This window comes from Chaetodon trifascialis, chromosome 4 (genome assembly GCF_039877785.1).
Source record: "Chaetodon trifascialis isolate fChaTrf1 chromosome 4, fChaTrf1.hap1, whole genome shotgun sequence".
Taxonomy (NCBI): domain Eukaryota; kingdom Metazoa; phylum Chordata; class Actinopteri; order Chaetodontiformes; family Chaetodontidae; genus Chaetodon; species Chaetodon trifascialis.
In genome coordinates, this window is record NC_092059.1 from 30,815,163 (window position 1) to 30,831,814 (window position 16,652).

Below are 16,652 nucleotides of genomic sequence, written 5' to 3' on the forward strand. Positions count from 1 at the left end.
ACATTTTACACATTTTTAATATTTGATGGGGGCTTAAAGTCAGATAAATGCTGCAGGAACAAGTATGGAAAAGATCTTTATTAAAGATTACACTTCACTGAAATAAAACAGAAAACAAAAACACAATATAGACACTCAATGATAATATTATTCTGTAAAGTATTAGGAAAAATAGAATGAATGATAGAATAGAATGATTTGAAGATACTCATACATTCACCATAATCCCTGGAATTCACCATATGGAAAGTTTTAAAGCATTTACTTGAATGACAAATTAGACATTAGATGTGCAGAGCATTAGCACATAAATAGAAACAATTGCTACATGCAAACAAGTTCATTTTACACAGCAAGTCAGTAACAGTTTTGCACAGGAGCTGAAAATATGAAGTGAATAGTGAGGTTTTGAAGGCTTTACTTCCATTCCATTCTATTCCTTTCACATTTGGAATGAACGGCATTCTGTGTGCTGGTCATAAAATTTGCTTACTTCTCTGTTTCATGCAGAGAAGTAAGCAGAAGCTGCAGAAGGCTTTGTTTGCTGAGGGAACTCTGAAAATCAAAGAAAGAAAGAAATAAAGAAAGAAAGAAAGAAAGAAAGAAAGAAGGAAAGAAAGAAAACTGAAACCTCTATCACGTTATCCTTACTCTTGTCATCAAACATGATTTCTTTTGATAATAACTTGAATATAAGGCTGTATCTCCACATGCAATAGTATTCTCCCGCCACTCTGCTTTTACAGCAATACTTGTGTGAAGTTTTTAACATGCACAGACTCACATGGAAAAAGCTAACATTCAACACATAACCAAAAACTGTGTTTCTCATGACGTTGGATGACTGGAATCTGGCTACTCACTGTAACTGCATAGCAACACACTCCTTGCATACTCTTTATATCCACACCTGCTCAAGCATGATTAAGGCATGATTTAGGTTAGGCAACCACTGTGATGTACAATAGACACATGCCTAAATATAGTCTCATCCTGATCTATGTTCATACTCCTGTGCCCTGTGCCTTCCCTGCTCTCACACACCAATTAGTTTGCTAGCATTGTAGTATTGACATTGTGAAATATGACCATCTCTGCTAAGGTGGTCTAATGAAACCAGTATTTACTGTTGAACATCCAGCTGAATATGCTGAAGTCCATGAAGTGCTCTAAATGATGAGTGGTTTCACCTCTGTGAAGCTGATTAGACGACAGACCGTAGATGGGGATGCTATCATCTCTCCTCTCAAAGTACTTAGAGTGCAGACCTGCACAGTCTCCGCTGAGGACAATAAGAAAAAACACGATCAGAATCAGAATCAGATATACTTTATTGATCATGGGGGAAATTGTTTAAACGGTTGTTTTACGATCTTGAAGAACATAAAAAAATGAAAATGAAATACGTATCTTTCAGCCCTCCGATTTATGGCCTAACAGTGATTCTAAAACAAAATTGCCCTACAAAAAGGCAGACATGTTCAAAAGGAAAGCAGACAATTTGAAACAAAAATCTCATTTAAAAGTTGAATAGGAAATTTTTCAGCATAAGTGTACGTAAACCGTCAGGAGCTAAATCCTCTTTAAACTGAATGTATGGTGTTCACACAGCATGAACACCAGAATAAATTGTGGAAAGATGGAATATACTTGTGGGAAAGAAAGCAATCATCCAAACTCACGTCTGTATGTTGGCTGGCTGCACTGCTCGTTGTTCAGCAGGAGCAACATCAGCAGCAACCAAAGGACATACCACAGGTTTGTCTGTCTGAGGATGAAAGTGTGCCTGGAAAAATACACCGATATTGTTAAAGATAATAGTTAGTGACACGTGTAAAATTGTATGTAATATCTTCAAATCAAATGAGACATTTGGCTTTAACATCACCTCCGAAAAAGTTTGTTCACACACACACACACACACACACACACACACACACACACACACACACACACACACACACACACACACACACACACACACACACACACACACACACACACATCACCATTACTTTTACCTAATTAAGTGGAAGACAATTGCAATCCATATATGAGGCAAAGTATAATAGTAATATTGATGTTTACAATAGTGTGTAAGAAATAATGCCCAAGTTTGGCTATGAGCACAGCCAGGGGGTATCTCCTACCCTGAGTCCTGTTGTGGATAAAACCAAACGATTCTCCAAAGATTCAGGTGGCTTTCTGGACAGCTGCTTTTCATTAAGCTGCTTGTTAAGCCAACTTATAACTGGGGGAAAAGAAAAATATAACAGAGTATGAGAGTGATGTTGAAAACCGGCAAAACTGACAGGGTGCTTTGATCCACATACTTTTGGACTTTAATTTAATAATCAGTGTGATACAAAAGTATGTTTTAAAATGTGTCTTTAACCCTGATGGAGTGAGAAGTTATTTTGTAAAATGAAAAAACAAAAACAAGAATTGGTAGGATATAAATTGTCTCCAGTGAATAACATAACTGCAGTTAGTCAGTTGTCATTGAGTTGTGATGAGTGAGACAAGCATCCTCACCATTCTCATTGGTTTTTAACACCTCTCTGCTTTCATTGAGCTTCTGTACCGTCATCTCCAACTGTTTTTTCATTTTTGAAACCTGAAAGAAACATATATTGTCATCAAGTTCATATCAAATCGTTTATTTTGTATTAATTAGCCTAATGAAGCAATCTAGCCTTCAAACTGACATCAGCAGTGTACCTTTTGTATTTATGTTTGTATGTAAAAGTAAGAGACTTAACCAGCAGGAAAGCCAATGTGTGTTAAAAGGTTATGATAGAACCCTGATGTAAATGCTTCATGGCAAATATGGTTTAAATTCAAGTCATTTCATTGGTTGTACGGAAACAAAATCTCCATTTATGCATGGGGGTGCCATCATGAAACTATCCATCCATCCATCCATTTTCTATGCCGCTTATCCCTTTCGGGGTCGCGGGGGGGCCCGAGCCTATCTCGGATGTCAACGGGCGAGAGGCGGGGTACACCCTGGACCGGTCGCAGGGCACATACACACAACCACGACCTTCTTGCTGTGAGGCTTTAAAATACAAAATTTTCACTTGGTTTCTGATTGTGTTCTTTCAAAATGAGAACATATTTAAAGAGCACACACATATATGCTGTAACAGAAAAATAAAACAAACCCTAACCCTACTCTAACAAAGACAAAGCTATTCAATTTCTAATGATAATAACAGAGAGAGAAGGACATTCTCCTTCCTCATTTGAGGAACTGGAACCCGATTATTAGCACCAATAATTATCTGTTACGATTCTGCTATGATAAACGATATTATTGCAGACTCGTTTATAATAATCTTGGTTTACTTTATTAATGTGTAATATGTATATACAGTGGCATGCAAAAGTTTTTTGCAAAATAATACTCTCTGCAGCAGCTAAAAATCTTTCAGTTCTTGTTTGGGGGATCTTCACCATTTTTTCCTTTCAAAAGGCTTCTAGTTCTGTTAGATTCTTGTGCCAAAAGTGGCAAAAAAGTTCCATTTTAACTTCATCAGTGCACTGGACTTGTTGCTAAAATATATCATGCTTGTTTAGATGTTTTGCAAACATCTGATGCTGAATTTTGTGGTGACGATGCAGGAAAGGTTTCCCCCTGACGACTCTTCAATGAAGATCATATCTGTGCAGCTGATGCACAGTAAAACAGTGTACCACATCTCCAGAATCTGCAACTCTCCTGAGTCTTTTACAGTCCAACAGGGTGTAATTTGCCTTTCTAGCAATCATACAAGCAGTTCTCTCTGAAAGTTTTACTGGTCTTCGAGACCTCCACCATTCTTTTTGACTGCCATTTCTTAATTATGGTTACATTATAACCTTCTCCTGCTTTATAGGCATTTTAGAGGGCAAGAAAACTGCTTAGAGGAGCCCATGGATGGGACAAGGTTTGTGGAGTCAGAGTATTTATAAAGCTTTGAAATTTGTATGAGTTAACCCAGTGTTTCTCAATTCCGGTCTTCAGGTCCCCTCCCCCCCTAAATGTTTCCCTCCTCCACCACACCTGATTCTCTCTCTCTCTGACTGCATTTCTGTCTGTCTCACTCTCTCCAGACCATGTTTCCATATTGACAAATATGGACAAAAAATTTAAATAACTTTATGTACTATTGGACTGATTAATGGTTAGCTAAAGCCCTTCGACGTTTCTGTTTAGAGAGGCTGCAGGTCTTTCTCACTTTCACAATAGACTGGCTAACAGCCCTGTGACAGCCCTGTCCTCTTCCCCCTGCCTTTTCTTTACTTCCTTTTTTGTGGGAATCAAAAAGGGTGCCATTGGCTCTCATCTGGCTATCCTGTGACACAGTATGCTTAACTTGTACGTGGGACAACAGTGCTGACATTAGCAGCTCAGCTGGGTTCAGGTGATTACACTACAACACACCTTAGACCTGTTATCCTCACCAGAATTTATATTTACAATAGAACAAAAACTAAAATCATACACCACACTGCCTCTGTTGGTCACCAATGTACTTTTTTTTTTTTGGGGGGGGGGGGGGGGGGGGGGGGGTATGGTGAGATCTATATATATTTGACGTCAAAATTCCACAGAGGCAGCACTGCTTTTTAATGCTATTAAGAGATTCAGAATGGCAGAATGGCCTAGAGACTATTAAATGCAGTGTGTCCTCAGTTTCTATAAATTGATGACATACCTGCTCATTCTTGGTGATGAGTTGCTGCTGGGTGCTCTGTAGATCCTCTTCAACATGTTGAAGTTTGTCTGATGTATCTTTGAGGACCTTCTCCTGTGACACTGTCACAGTGTTTTTTACTTTTATTTTTCCAAGTAGGCCTCTAACCTCTACCTGCAGCTTCTTAATGATACCATTAGCCTGGACAAAAAAATAAAAGGAAAAAAAGTAAGAATCTGGACTGGACCAAATTCAAACATAAGGCATAGTTATACACTAAGTTGCGGTTTTAAGATATTACAACTAATATGTTAATTAATATTATTTTGTCCATCCAATTTATATCAGCAAGGTCTGGGCAAAAAACAGAAACGTCTCTCTCTGTCATGCAGTACCATTCAACAGAACCACGAAGTCCCCAAAAATGATCATATGGTTGAATCAACATCTCTCTGTCAGTTTCAACAAAACCTGAACATTAGAACCTTCATGAAAGTAGTATTTAGTGCAGGACTGTTAAACTACACTTAATTTAGCTAGGTGTAGCTTAGAAACTGGCAAGTGAGTATATGTAGAATGGCGATATATTTGTATGGCCTGTTTTCGCAAACCTTTATCAGTTCCTCGGACAGTGATTTCACTGTTGCTTCAAGTTTACTGATCTGAAGTTCTTTACTTTCAGCATTTTCTTCCACTGATTCCTAGAAAAACAAAAAACATAAAGGTTAAAAATATATGAATGAATTAAAACACCAATACCAACAATGTATTTGTGTGTTTCTCAATAGTCTTCGATTTCCCTACCCTGTCTCTGGCTCTCACTCTCAAAGCCCATTGTTTTCTAATGAAAATGTGAATCTTTAAAAACAACAAAAAAAAAAGGCTCAGTAATTTCCCAAAACAGCTGACAACTGTAGTTTTTGGCAAATGTGACTCAAACAGGAGGAAAAAATGACTTCAGTGGGACCAATTTCAGCAGAGAATGAATCCACACTTGGTGCTCAGGTGAGTATTTCAGACAGTAGAACAATGTCTCCCATACTTACCTGAAAGGGGAAATACCATGATCAACAAGGTGGTTCACCCATGGCGAGGCACATCCATTGCACTAAGGGATGTCCTGACCCGTGCGAATTCCCCACATGTGGGAATCTCGACTGCATAATTTGTGGTAGTTGGGGACTGCGTACGCGCTCTCCCCTCATATTTTTTTTTTTTAAGGTGTTACGGTGGAAACACTGTCGCCTCACAGCTAGAAGGTCCCGGTTCGATTCCCACTGTGGGCGCTGGGGGCGTGTCCTCTACCATGCCTTCGGTGCCTGCTGCTTGAGGTAAAAGGGCCTTTCTGTGTGGAGTTTGCATGTTCTCCCTGTGTTCACCTGGGGTATCCTCCATAAAAATACCCTTACTAAAAACATGCAAGAAGATCACCACCTGACCAATGGTGACAGAAAGAAACTGGGTCCCGCTGTCGGCTGGCAGTCCACCGCTCCTGGTCTGCCGCAGAGGAACGACATTCCAGGATGGGTCAAAAGAATTTCACTTGCATGACGTGTGCAGTTCCCTCCCTGTAACTCTCTGTGTGCTGTGATAAATAGAGGTGATTTCTTCTTCTTCTTCCTCTCTTTCTATATATATTTTTTGTATTGGATCTTTTTTTCCCCATGTGTAGTCTGAGTAGTTTTGACCAATCATGTTTGAGCAGTATGTGTATGCTATCTCAGAAACCAGTGGCCATTGTCAGACAATGATTTAACTTTATTAGCTTTATAAAGATGTATTCTGCATTATTCATATGCAGATAACTGTTTATAGAGAATAACCAAAATGTCGTATTCACATCTCAAGTTGCTAATCAGATTATATAACTCGTAATTGTGCTGTTGTTTTTTTTCCCCATTATGACTTTTTGGGTGATTTAAAAAAAACATGCATCTGAAGTTGCAGCTCTTACCTTCTGCTGCTGTGTGGCTTCAAGCACCTCTTTTGTGTGGTGCATGAGCTGGTCCTTATCTTTAATCTCCTGTTCAAGGACAGCCACTCTCATCTGTAGCTGGCTCACAAAACGCTCCTTCTCATGGATCTCTGCATCCAGAGTGCTATTCTCCCTTCTAAGAGAAAGGACCTGCTGCTTCAAATGCTGGCACTCCTACAGAAATAACAACAGATGTAGTGAACAAAAATACGTATTCAAATAATCATTATCATTTATATAGGTGGACTTACACTTAAACTTACACCACAGCACAGAAGCTGTGTATTAAAGTGTTTTCCTTACTTACAGAGTTGTTAATGGTCATTTAGAGGCCACTGTTTGTACTGTTATTGCACAGATATTCCAATAAGTGTCTCAGTCAGTCAGCAATGGGCAGGTTCTGCTCTTTGCTGGTACAACTGTACTAAGACATATGCTGTTCTAAAATGTGTTGACCACAACTGACTATGTGTTTTCAACCACACATATCATACCAAATGTTGATTCTCTGGAAGTAATCATTTTAAGAGAGGCTGTGTACACGTGTGTATGCCTGTCACAATTATTACATGACCAACCAATTGCGCAAAATGATCATGGTCAGCTCAAATACTCGCAAGTGTTTGATTCCACAATAAAGGAGTAGTGAAAAAGGATTTTTTTGTGTGTGTGTGACATTTATACACAAAATAGCAATAAGAAAACAACTTGTTTTAATAAACAAGTAAGTTTTCTTGTGTTTCAATTCTTTTAATCACAATATCTAACAATAGGCAAGCATGTGCGCGCGCGCGCGCGCACACACACACACACACACACACACACACACACACACACACACACACACACACACACACAGAGGAGAGAGCCGAGGGGCCTAGAACCAGAGGCAGAAGAGGATGAGATCAGGGAGGGGTGAGAGAGAAATGGAAAAAGCACAGAAAGATATAGAGGCAGAGGGGTGAGAGTGGGGAAGAAGAGGGAGAACACATTAACACATACTGATGCTCAGCATTGGGAGCAATTTGGGGTTCAGTATCTTGCCCAAAGTTACTTCGACATGTAGACTGTCGAGGCCAGGGATCAACAGCCGACCTTCAGTGGACGACTACTCTACCTCCTGAACCACAGCTGCCCCAAGTAAAATTCATATGCTCCTTCAGTAAAAGCACAAAAGTATTAGCATCAAAATACAGTTCAAATGCCAGAAGCAAAACTCATACAGAATGTCCCATTTCAGAATAATCCATGTTATACAATTGGATGATAATTACTAAAATTATTTATATATATTATACACTGCTGGGTAGCTTGTGAATTTCACCCTGGGAACCAATAAAACCTTATAGATACAACATTATGTATTCATTGATTACATTTTGTATTTTTAACCTAAGTCTACAAAGTGACTAGAAACTAAAGCTGTCAGATAAATGTACTGAGATGTCATGGAAGTATAAATTGCAGAAAAAAGAAGTACAAATACTTAAAATTTGTACTGAAGTACAGTCCATAAGTAAATGTATTAGTTACTTTCCACCGACAATAAATGAGTTGAGAAACACCATTAAGCTAAGATGACATATCAGAAAGGTGGATATCACGTTGCAGATCATAAAACTTGACTCATGACAAACTCTTGCATGCCATGGATAATCATTCTTGCATAATTCACTTTAGCCTAAGCAAATAAAGTGTTGCACTGTAGCCTCCAAACATGGCAGGAGGAACAATTCATGTTAATGTTCGCTAGGGCTGGGTGATTGGACAAATCTATTCGCTATCTGCAATTGTTTTGTTCTTATTTTTTCTATTTTTGGGGAGGTGGGGTGGGATTTTTATCATTTTATTTTGCTTATTTAACAATCTGCTTCTGATGAAAGAGAGTCTGCGTCCAGACAATATTGTTTTTCACAGGGGGGATGGACGAATAATAATAAAAATCATGAAAGTAAACTTTATTTGTGGAGTACCCTTCAAAGTGCTTTACAACAAAGAAATCACATCACCAAGTGATTTTCACCCTATTAGCACTGTAAGGAAACATATCTTATTTTTAAGATTTTTGAAGTCAGTATCAATCCATCCTTGAGGTTCAGTTTTGAAGCTTTGTATTGGCCCTCACAGCAGTACTGATTAACACACACTTATAGCCCAAGAGTTTTCCAGTTGCAGTTGTTGTGGGGACATTTCCATCACGTTAATGCACTGGGTCTTCTTTTCCTTGGAGTATATGAAGACTTTTGTGTTCATTCTTGTAGCCAACAAGAAATTGACATGTAATGTTACCTTCCATATCTTAGTGTTATTGGAGTTGGCAATATAGGAACGGAAAATATAGCTTCTGGATATAGCTCTAAGAGTATGTGCATAGCCCTCTACCTGCATGCTAACACAGATGCAGTTAAGCATGCTATTTTTATAAAACAACAACAAAACCCCAGTTATTATAGGTTTAAAACTCCAGTGTTCTGGGTCCAGTCATTCCTCATATGGCCTCTTCATTCACTAACCTCCTCTGCACCCACTAGTTTTATCTTCAGGTCTCTGATGACAGACTCGTTCTTGTATTTCCTCTCCATCAGCTCTTTGCAGGAGGCCTCCAGCTCTGTCAATCTGCTATGAAGCTGCTGGCTACTCTTGTTATGAGCACTCTCCAGCTCCTGACGTAGCTGTTCAGTCTGCTGCTGGAGCCTGCTCTGTAACTGCAAGACATCATGAAGACATGCCAGAAAAATATCTCTGTCAACTTCAGCATAACCCACATCTTTGCTATTGATCCATATGTTTGATGTGTTCCAAAGAAACATCCCAACAAATCACTAAATACACTACATTTCGCAGAGTTTCAAGACAAAATGTTAACATGACACAGAGTTTAAGTCTATTGCAAAAACAATATGGCTATTACAAAGGAGTCTTACCTCTACAGCCTTTTCTCTTTCTGATTGTAACTCCTGAGAATAACGGTTGGACAAACAGCTAGCCTGACTAGTCCACTCTGAGCGCAGTTTGTCCAACTCTTTAGTCTTCTCAGACAGAGTCTATGAACAAAATACATATATATTCAGATACATAAGCACTGTTTCTTTTTAACCACTCAGATAACAGCCATTGTTAATTTTACACAAAACTCTGTACTGTTTACATCATTCAATTTATAAAGTGGTTAAAGCAGACTGCATTTAACCACAAATTAATGAGTGATTGTTACAATAAATGTTGTCCACAGCTCGTTTAAATGGATTGAGAACATTCTCCTTCAGTTCATTAAACCCCCGCAGTCCAAAGAAAGCTTGGAATAATTAACCCACTGTAAAAGGATGTAAGATATATTTCATACAAGAACATTTATAAAGCTGTATCTCCTTCCTTAGACCAAAGCCTCTCATTTGTGGCCTACCAGAGTACAGTGCCACACTACTGTCTCTTTTGGTGTCTGTTGATTAAATAACACCCAAAGGGCACCAGGCTGCTACAGCATAATCACACAAACCTCTACAGGGAGCAGAGTGGTTAGTAACATAGCATTCTGTCTGGGAGACATGAGATTCATTCCAGCACCAAGATACATGTTGGCACTGCTACATATACATATACACTTGGGAAATTAAAATAAGGCTGTAAACAACAAGTCCAATGAAAGTGCACACCTGTTGAGCATAATTTAGTTGCCTGGACAGATCGTCTTCAGTCTTCTTAAACTTTGACTCTAGGGCCTGCTTTTCTGCCTGAAACATTGAGATGACATGTCGTTATAAACACAACTTTGACAAGATACTTCCACTTAAATGATTACTTTTAGGCTCATCAGCTAAAGCCTTCATTTTTCTAATCCATGTGAAGGTTTGCATATCTGTTAATTTTTCATTTGGAAGACATTTCCTCTCCTGATCTTAATAGGTGGAACAATACAAGAGTAGCAATCAATTTAAGTGCTTTAACTCAATCAACTGAAATGTACAACCAATATACAAGCAATGTTACAGTCTACCACTTTAACAAACACCACAGAAATAAAAGCTGTTGGCACTGTTTGGAATAACATCTTCCTTTGTAGAACTCCACAAGACAAACTCAGTTGGAGTAGAAACACCTGAGTTTTATAATTTGAACTCCTATTCAAAAGGCCAGAAAGTATTATGATGACGATCGATGCTGAATGTGCCAACCTTCAAAGAGGAGAGACATACTGCCAGATAGTCTTTAATCTCTTTGTCAGAGCCGTGAGCAAGCCGTAAAGACAAGTGGTTAAGGTGTTTGAATACGTTTGTCTCTACAACACTGAAGTTGCCAGGGCCTTCAAGCACTGGAGACTGACAAGACAAGTACAGAAGAAACCTGTGGGAAAAGATAATATACAGTCATACAGTGTGTGATGTTATTTTACTGAAGTACATTATTAATGAAAGGTGTCTAATATTTTGTCTACTTCACAGATTAAACTTGATAGGATGATAAAAGCAACAACATGCATGTCGTGTTCTCTGTAAGAATTTACCAACCAATCACGAATGAGTAATCAACAGTCAACAAACCTCAGCATTACTTGTAATTTTAAAGGTCTGTATCTCACATATAAAAACTGATTATTAGGACGGATACAAATTAGTACACAATCTAGAGCTGAATTTATTTAGTTGAACAGCATAGGGTTGGGCGGTAATATGGTATCCCAGGGTATTTGAAAATAGCAGCAATGGCCGTTTCATAACCGTCATGAAAAACTCCTGCTAAGCAATGTGTGCATATATGTAATAAACACCTGAAGAGTATTTGTCCAGCACCACTGTCTGTGGTTGAAGACGCTATGAAAGTGAAGACAGAACTTTTTGCAAACAGTGTAATGATGTGTGTAAACAGAAGTTATCACAAATGTGTGTCACAAGACAGCTTCTCCTCAGTGGGGAAAATTAGAAAAAAACAGATGGTGAATGCAAGCAAGTTGCCCCCCCCCCCCCCCAAAAAAAATGCAACTGCTGCAGTTTGGCAGCATTTCGGAGATCCGAGATCCCTTCTCTGGTGGAAATCAAATGCCAACTGCTTTCCACTGATGTTGAGGGTGGCCCAGAAGTACTTATGTGTGTGTGCCACATGCTCACCATAAGAGTGCCATAGGCAAAATTGTAAGTCTGTTCTTAAGCCTGCTCAAGCCTGAAAAACATAAACATGCTTGTTTTTCTGGTGAAAAAACTAGAATGGGCTTAAAGAATAGCTGAATGCTGCAGCTGCACCTAACCCTAACCCATTTTTGATTCTGGTGTTTTTGTTATTTGTTGTTATTTTATTATCATTTGATAAGCCTGCTGGATGCTATGTTGTTAATGTTACTAACATTTACTATTCCATTTCTGATGTTGTTCAGAGAATAAAACTGTATGTGTATGTATCACATTTTTGTTGTTGCATGAAAATAGTAATAATTATAATAATAATTATACTTTATTTGTATAGCACCTTTCATACAATAATTGCAGCTCAAAATGCTTTACATTTACAAAGAAATGACAAGCACTAATGCTTCACATAGAATAAATTTTCAAAAATGTTTAAAAAAAACATTAACATGACACAAGATGGAAAATCACAGTTGAAGTGCACTGTAGCCACCTTGTGGCAGAAAACGGTATAGCAGCAATCTAATCTAATCAGATGGTAATACTGTATACCACGGGAATATTTGGGGAAGGTTTAGCAGTATCAAAAACTGGATACCACCCAACCCTAAACCAGCGTGATGTTGTGGGATGGCTTGCATTTTTTCCTACCTTGGATTGTTTGACTCTTGTTCAGAATAGCATAGATTAAGCAGGTCAATAAACTTCTGTGGAAATGACGTAAAGTCTATCAGTAGCCCCTGCTGGACTTTCAAACTACACAATGACAAAGAAAAAAAAAAACGTGACAGTTAAGAAAGCTTGCTCACAACATCCTAAATTCAAACACTGAACAATGTAATTCATACAATTCTGTCAATGCCTACCTTTGGAAATCTTCTTCTGATATAGAGAGGTTGAAGAGAAAAAATGGATCAATATCATCTGTTAGTTTTACTAGAAGATCCTAATATGGACAAAAAAAACAGAAGGCTCATCATCGGGAAGCTTATCTTTAAAAACAGTTTCATATACATTAAAGGTTAAAGGACTGAATTGAAGCCACAGGGAGGCCTGTGGAGGAATAGGAATAGGTGCAGGCCTTCCAGTGTTGAGAACTGGCTATTTTTTACAATTAGCTGACTACAGTAAAACTGTATGGAACACGATCTAAATTGTTAATACCATAGTCCTGCTCACCCTTCTGTGTACTGGACTTGTTGTCATCTGAAGCTCAATGGTGACACGGACATTTGCTTTCCTGTAAAATTTAACTGTTAATACTGGTATATGGCAGTGAGACTTCAAACAGTATTTATATGTAATCTTAGCCAATAAAAACATATTACAAGCACAATTGTTGTTTTTCTATTCTGTACCCTCTACAGTTTTTTATTTGGACCTCTTTATGCCACTGTGCTGCTCTTTGTAATACTTGCAGGCTGTATTGACTAAATTTCCCCGGTGTGGGATCAATAAAGTATTTCCTAATAAAGTCTTATCCTATCTTATCAATCATTTCAAACCAGTTATAGTAAACTGATAATGATAATGTCATTAAAGTGATTAGTAAAACAAAGAAAAAAGAATAATAATCGCAGTTTCTAATAACGCAATTGATACCAATTACTTTTTCTGGCACTCAAGTCTTTTTCAGAGATGCTGATTGCTTAAAGTGCATGAGAAGCTAACTGCACTTGAGAGCCTTGTCCTCAACTCTCTCTGGTTTCTCTGGAGGTGGTGTTAGAGAAGAAAATAGTGTCTGAACAGAGAACCATCAAGGACAGCATCTCCCAAACCCCTTTAACATGACATATCTGGCCTTACACAGTTGGGACCATAGACATAATATACGTAGACGCCTCATTGACTGACGCTTCCTATAGGAGCTGACGTTCAGCGCGGCCGCCATCTTGGATGGGTCTCCCATGCGTCCCCAGTGCATTTATTCTATGGAGGAAGGTGTATGTCCAGCTACAATTATCATCATAACTCCTCTAATTTTTACCCGATTTTCACACGGTTTGGTTTGTTACAAACGTCAGAGATGTAGTTATGATACAGGACGCTGTCAGACATTAAAAACAAATGCTTTAATGCTGAAATACTTGGTCTTTGTTAAAGAGCATAATACAGACATATGGTATGGCACATTAATAAATATATAAATGAATGAATTTTATATTTTAATAAAGATAGTTTGATTGTTCATTTGATTTCTCTCTCTCTCTCTTTGTGATATACACTGATTTTAACACATACATACACACATACATACATACACACATACATATACACACACACACACACACACACACACACACACACACACACACACACACACACACACACACACACACACACATACATACATACATACACACACACACATACATACATACATACATACATACAAAGCTCCCATATATACCTGCTCAGTACATTTTTTTCCTTCTTTCTTTATTTTTTAAGGCCAGGAAAAGTTAGCTTTAAAAGTCCAGGTCATTCCAGCGTCTTACTGTTATGCTTCTTACTGTTAAGCTTGTAACTGGGGCTGGGAAGCTAAATAAAATAAAATAAATAAATAAATAAAATAGGGGCATTGTTGCGCTCTTTACGTTGACTTCGGTTGGCTCTGGTGCTAGCGGAGACCCACCCAATATGGCGGCGACGCTCCAGCACGTAATGAGACGTCTACGTATATTATGTCTATGGTTGGGACTTTGTAAACCTAGCTCAGTAGCTGCAGCGCAGGGTATCACTCAGTGGTAGTCGGTCATCAACGTTACGAGACTTGAGAAAACATATATAAACATTACAAAAACAACGTTAAATAAACAAAATTGGTCATCACTGGTTATTAGTGATCCCTAATGCCAAGTTAACGTTACAGGTTATACCTAACGGTTAATTCTGTACATTGCGTTATTGTCTTTTGTCTTGTACTAATAATAAAAATGTTGCTAACATAAACACATTAGAAAGATCACTCTGACCTGTTGTACTGTTGAGATGTATAGCATAACTGTAATTTACTTACGCTAGGTAAGGTAATCTCACATCAAAGTCCGCAGTCTTACCTTTCCTCACAGTCCATGCATTTCACGTTCACTTGTAATACTTTGCTGAAGAGTTCCTCCATGTTTTTAAAAATTAAACGAGTCTTTCACTGGGATAGTGAACTGACATGTTCACGCGCAAATATAAGGAGAAGCAGTTAATACTGACATTCGTTGGTTTCCGTCAGACGAACCCTTCGGACTTTTATTGCTATTCCCTCAGTATTTTTGATTTGGCGCTTTTCAGCCGCCAACCGAATCGCCCTGGAAACGGAACATAAATTATCTTCTTCCCTCCTTCCTTCCTTCCTTCCTTCCTGACGCTAAACGGCGGTTGGCGAACATAAAGCCCCTTACCGCCACCTGCTGAGTGGGAGTGGAACTAACACACGTGTCACTTAATTTTCTTTTCTTTCTAATTGAAAATGAAAAAAACATGTATGGAAACATTCACATTCTACAAGTATAATGACACGCAGAGAATTGCCAAAGGCAGATTTCAAAATCATATAGTTGTATTGTCTCTAGAGATAAAACCTAGATATGCTGAGATTTTTTGTTTTAGCAATTTGTGAATGTCAAGACAAAATATATGCATTACGCTACATGGGAAAACGATATGGTCTGTCGTTTCAATATCAGTTTCACAAAATGTGAACACATACTGTATTATCATCAATATGTCAAATAAATTCTTTAACAGGATAATGTTGTAAACGAATAACCAGAATCTCTCCACAGGAAGAAAAAAGGGTTAACGTCATTTTTGTTTTGTCTTCCAAGGAATATTTTTTTCAGTGAAACAACTTTATTAATAATTCTTGCATTTATTGTCCAGGATTGAAATCCCCTGATAGTTTGCTGCATAGGTTGGTATGCCATTATATGTTTTTGTCAGAAACACAAATTCTTGGACTAGTGCTTTATGTAATTTAAGAAACCTGATTTTGGATGGTTAGGGGAAGGTTTTTGTGCAGAACAGATCGAAATCTAATAAATGACCACTAGCCTTAATTAAATCAGCTAAAAACCATACATTAATATTAAATCAATCTTCAGAATAAAAGATTTATTCCGATACTAGATAAATTGGAAATCCAAAAGGAGTTGCTGCGTTTGATCCAAGGTTTTAAATGATTTACAGTATCTTCAAAGCTCCATTAAGGCAATCAAAATCAATGCCTTTTAGACCACCATCTTTTATTTCTTTAACCATATTACTTTTTTCATACAATGTAGTTTGTTTCTCCAAATTAAGATTAATATGCTGAATAGATTTTATTAATTTATTTGGAATTGCATTCAAGTAGGTTGTGTAGGTACACCTCAACAGACTTTCCATCTTTGTTAGATAAATGTCATCTGATCGTTGTTGATCGTTGTACTGATGTTAATATCTGTATGCAACACATTTAGTTTTTTCAGATGTCATTACAGTTTTTAAGGTTAATTGGTAACATCAACCTTGAGGGATTGTTTCATTAATCTTAAAACTGGCATTGGAGCCATTAGGGAATATGACACAATTTGTTGTGGATGTGAGGAAGGCAAGGAACCAGAATGCAGATAGAGTTTAAACACAGTTTATTGATAGAAAATGAATAACAACCAAAAATCACCATTAGGGAAAAAATGCAGCAAGGCGGACAAAAAAACAAAAATCGTGTGGTTACTGTGTAACCTTGGTTCTCTGAGTGAAGAGACTATCTCTCCACTCTGTTACATATTCCATATGTACGGGGATATGACCCCCGCTGCTTGTCAGGGTACTTGGATAATTCTTTAAGACACACCAGCTTGCCCGGCCATGCCCTATTGGGTAGCTATAAAGCGCCAGCGC

The 16,652-nt window shown here is 38.0% G+C and overlaps 1 protein-coding gene and 1 non-coding gene across 5 annotated transcripts in view; one reads left to right on the forward strand and one right to left on the reverse strand.

Annotated features, from left to right (window-relative positions):
* sass6 (SAS-6 centriolar assembly protein) overlaps positions 1-16,652 on the reverse strand; it is a 22,095-nt gene continuing 5,443 nt past the window's right edge. Inside the window, exons 1-16 of one of the 4 annotated variants that reach the window (XM_070960282.1) lie at positions 14,834-15,091; positions 12,954-13,014; positions 12,641-12,720; positions 12,426-12,530; positions 10,830-10,998; positions 10,311-10,388; positions 9,582-9,701; positions 9,171-9,362; positions 6,637-6,831; positions 5,294-5,383; positions 4,704-4,883; positions 2,536-2,617; positions 2,151-2,251; positions 1,683-1,786; positions 1,191-1,282; positions 1-555 (exon numbers count right to left, since the gene is read on the reverse strand). In XM_070960282.1, coding sequence (XP_070816383.1) covers positions 503-555; positions 1,191-1,282; positions 1,683-1,786; positions 2,151-2,251; positions 2,536-2,617; positions 4,704-4,883; positions 5,294-5,383; positions 6,637-6,831; positions 9,171-9,362; positions 9,582-9,701; positions 10,311-10,388; positions 10,830-10,998; positions 12,426-12,530; positions 12,641-12,720; positions 12,954-13,014; positions 14,834-14,895 — 1,764 coding nt within the window. In that variant the 5' untranslated portion in view covers positions 14,896-15,091 and the 3' untranslated portion in view covers positions 1-502. Of the gene's footprint in view, positions 556-885; positions 1,283-1,682; positions 1,787-2,150; positions 2,252-2,535; positions 2,618-4,703; positions 4,884-5,293; positions 5,384-6,636; positions 6,832-9,170; positions 9,363-9,581; positions 9,702-10,310; positions 10,389-10,829; positions 10,999-12,425; positions 12,531-12,640; positions 12,721-12,953; positions 13,204-14,833; positions 15,092-16,652 lie in introns of those variants that run through there. The other 3 variants (XM_070960283.1, XM_070960284.1, XM_070960281.1) reach the window with 3 other exon arrangements.
* Positions 5,721-5,885, forward strand: LOC139330793 (U1 spliceosomal RNA). Its single transcript, XR_011602158.1, has one exon. It is a non-coding gene; the product is annotated as a U1 spliceosomal RNA (small nuclear RNA).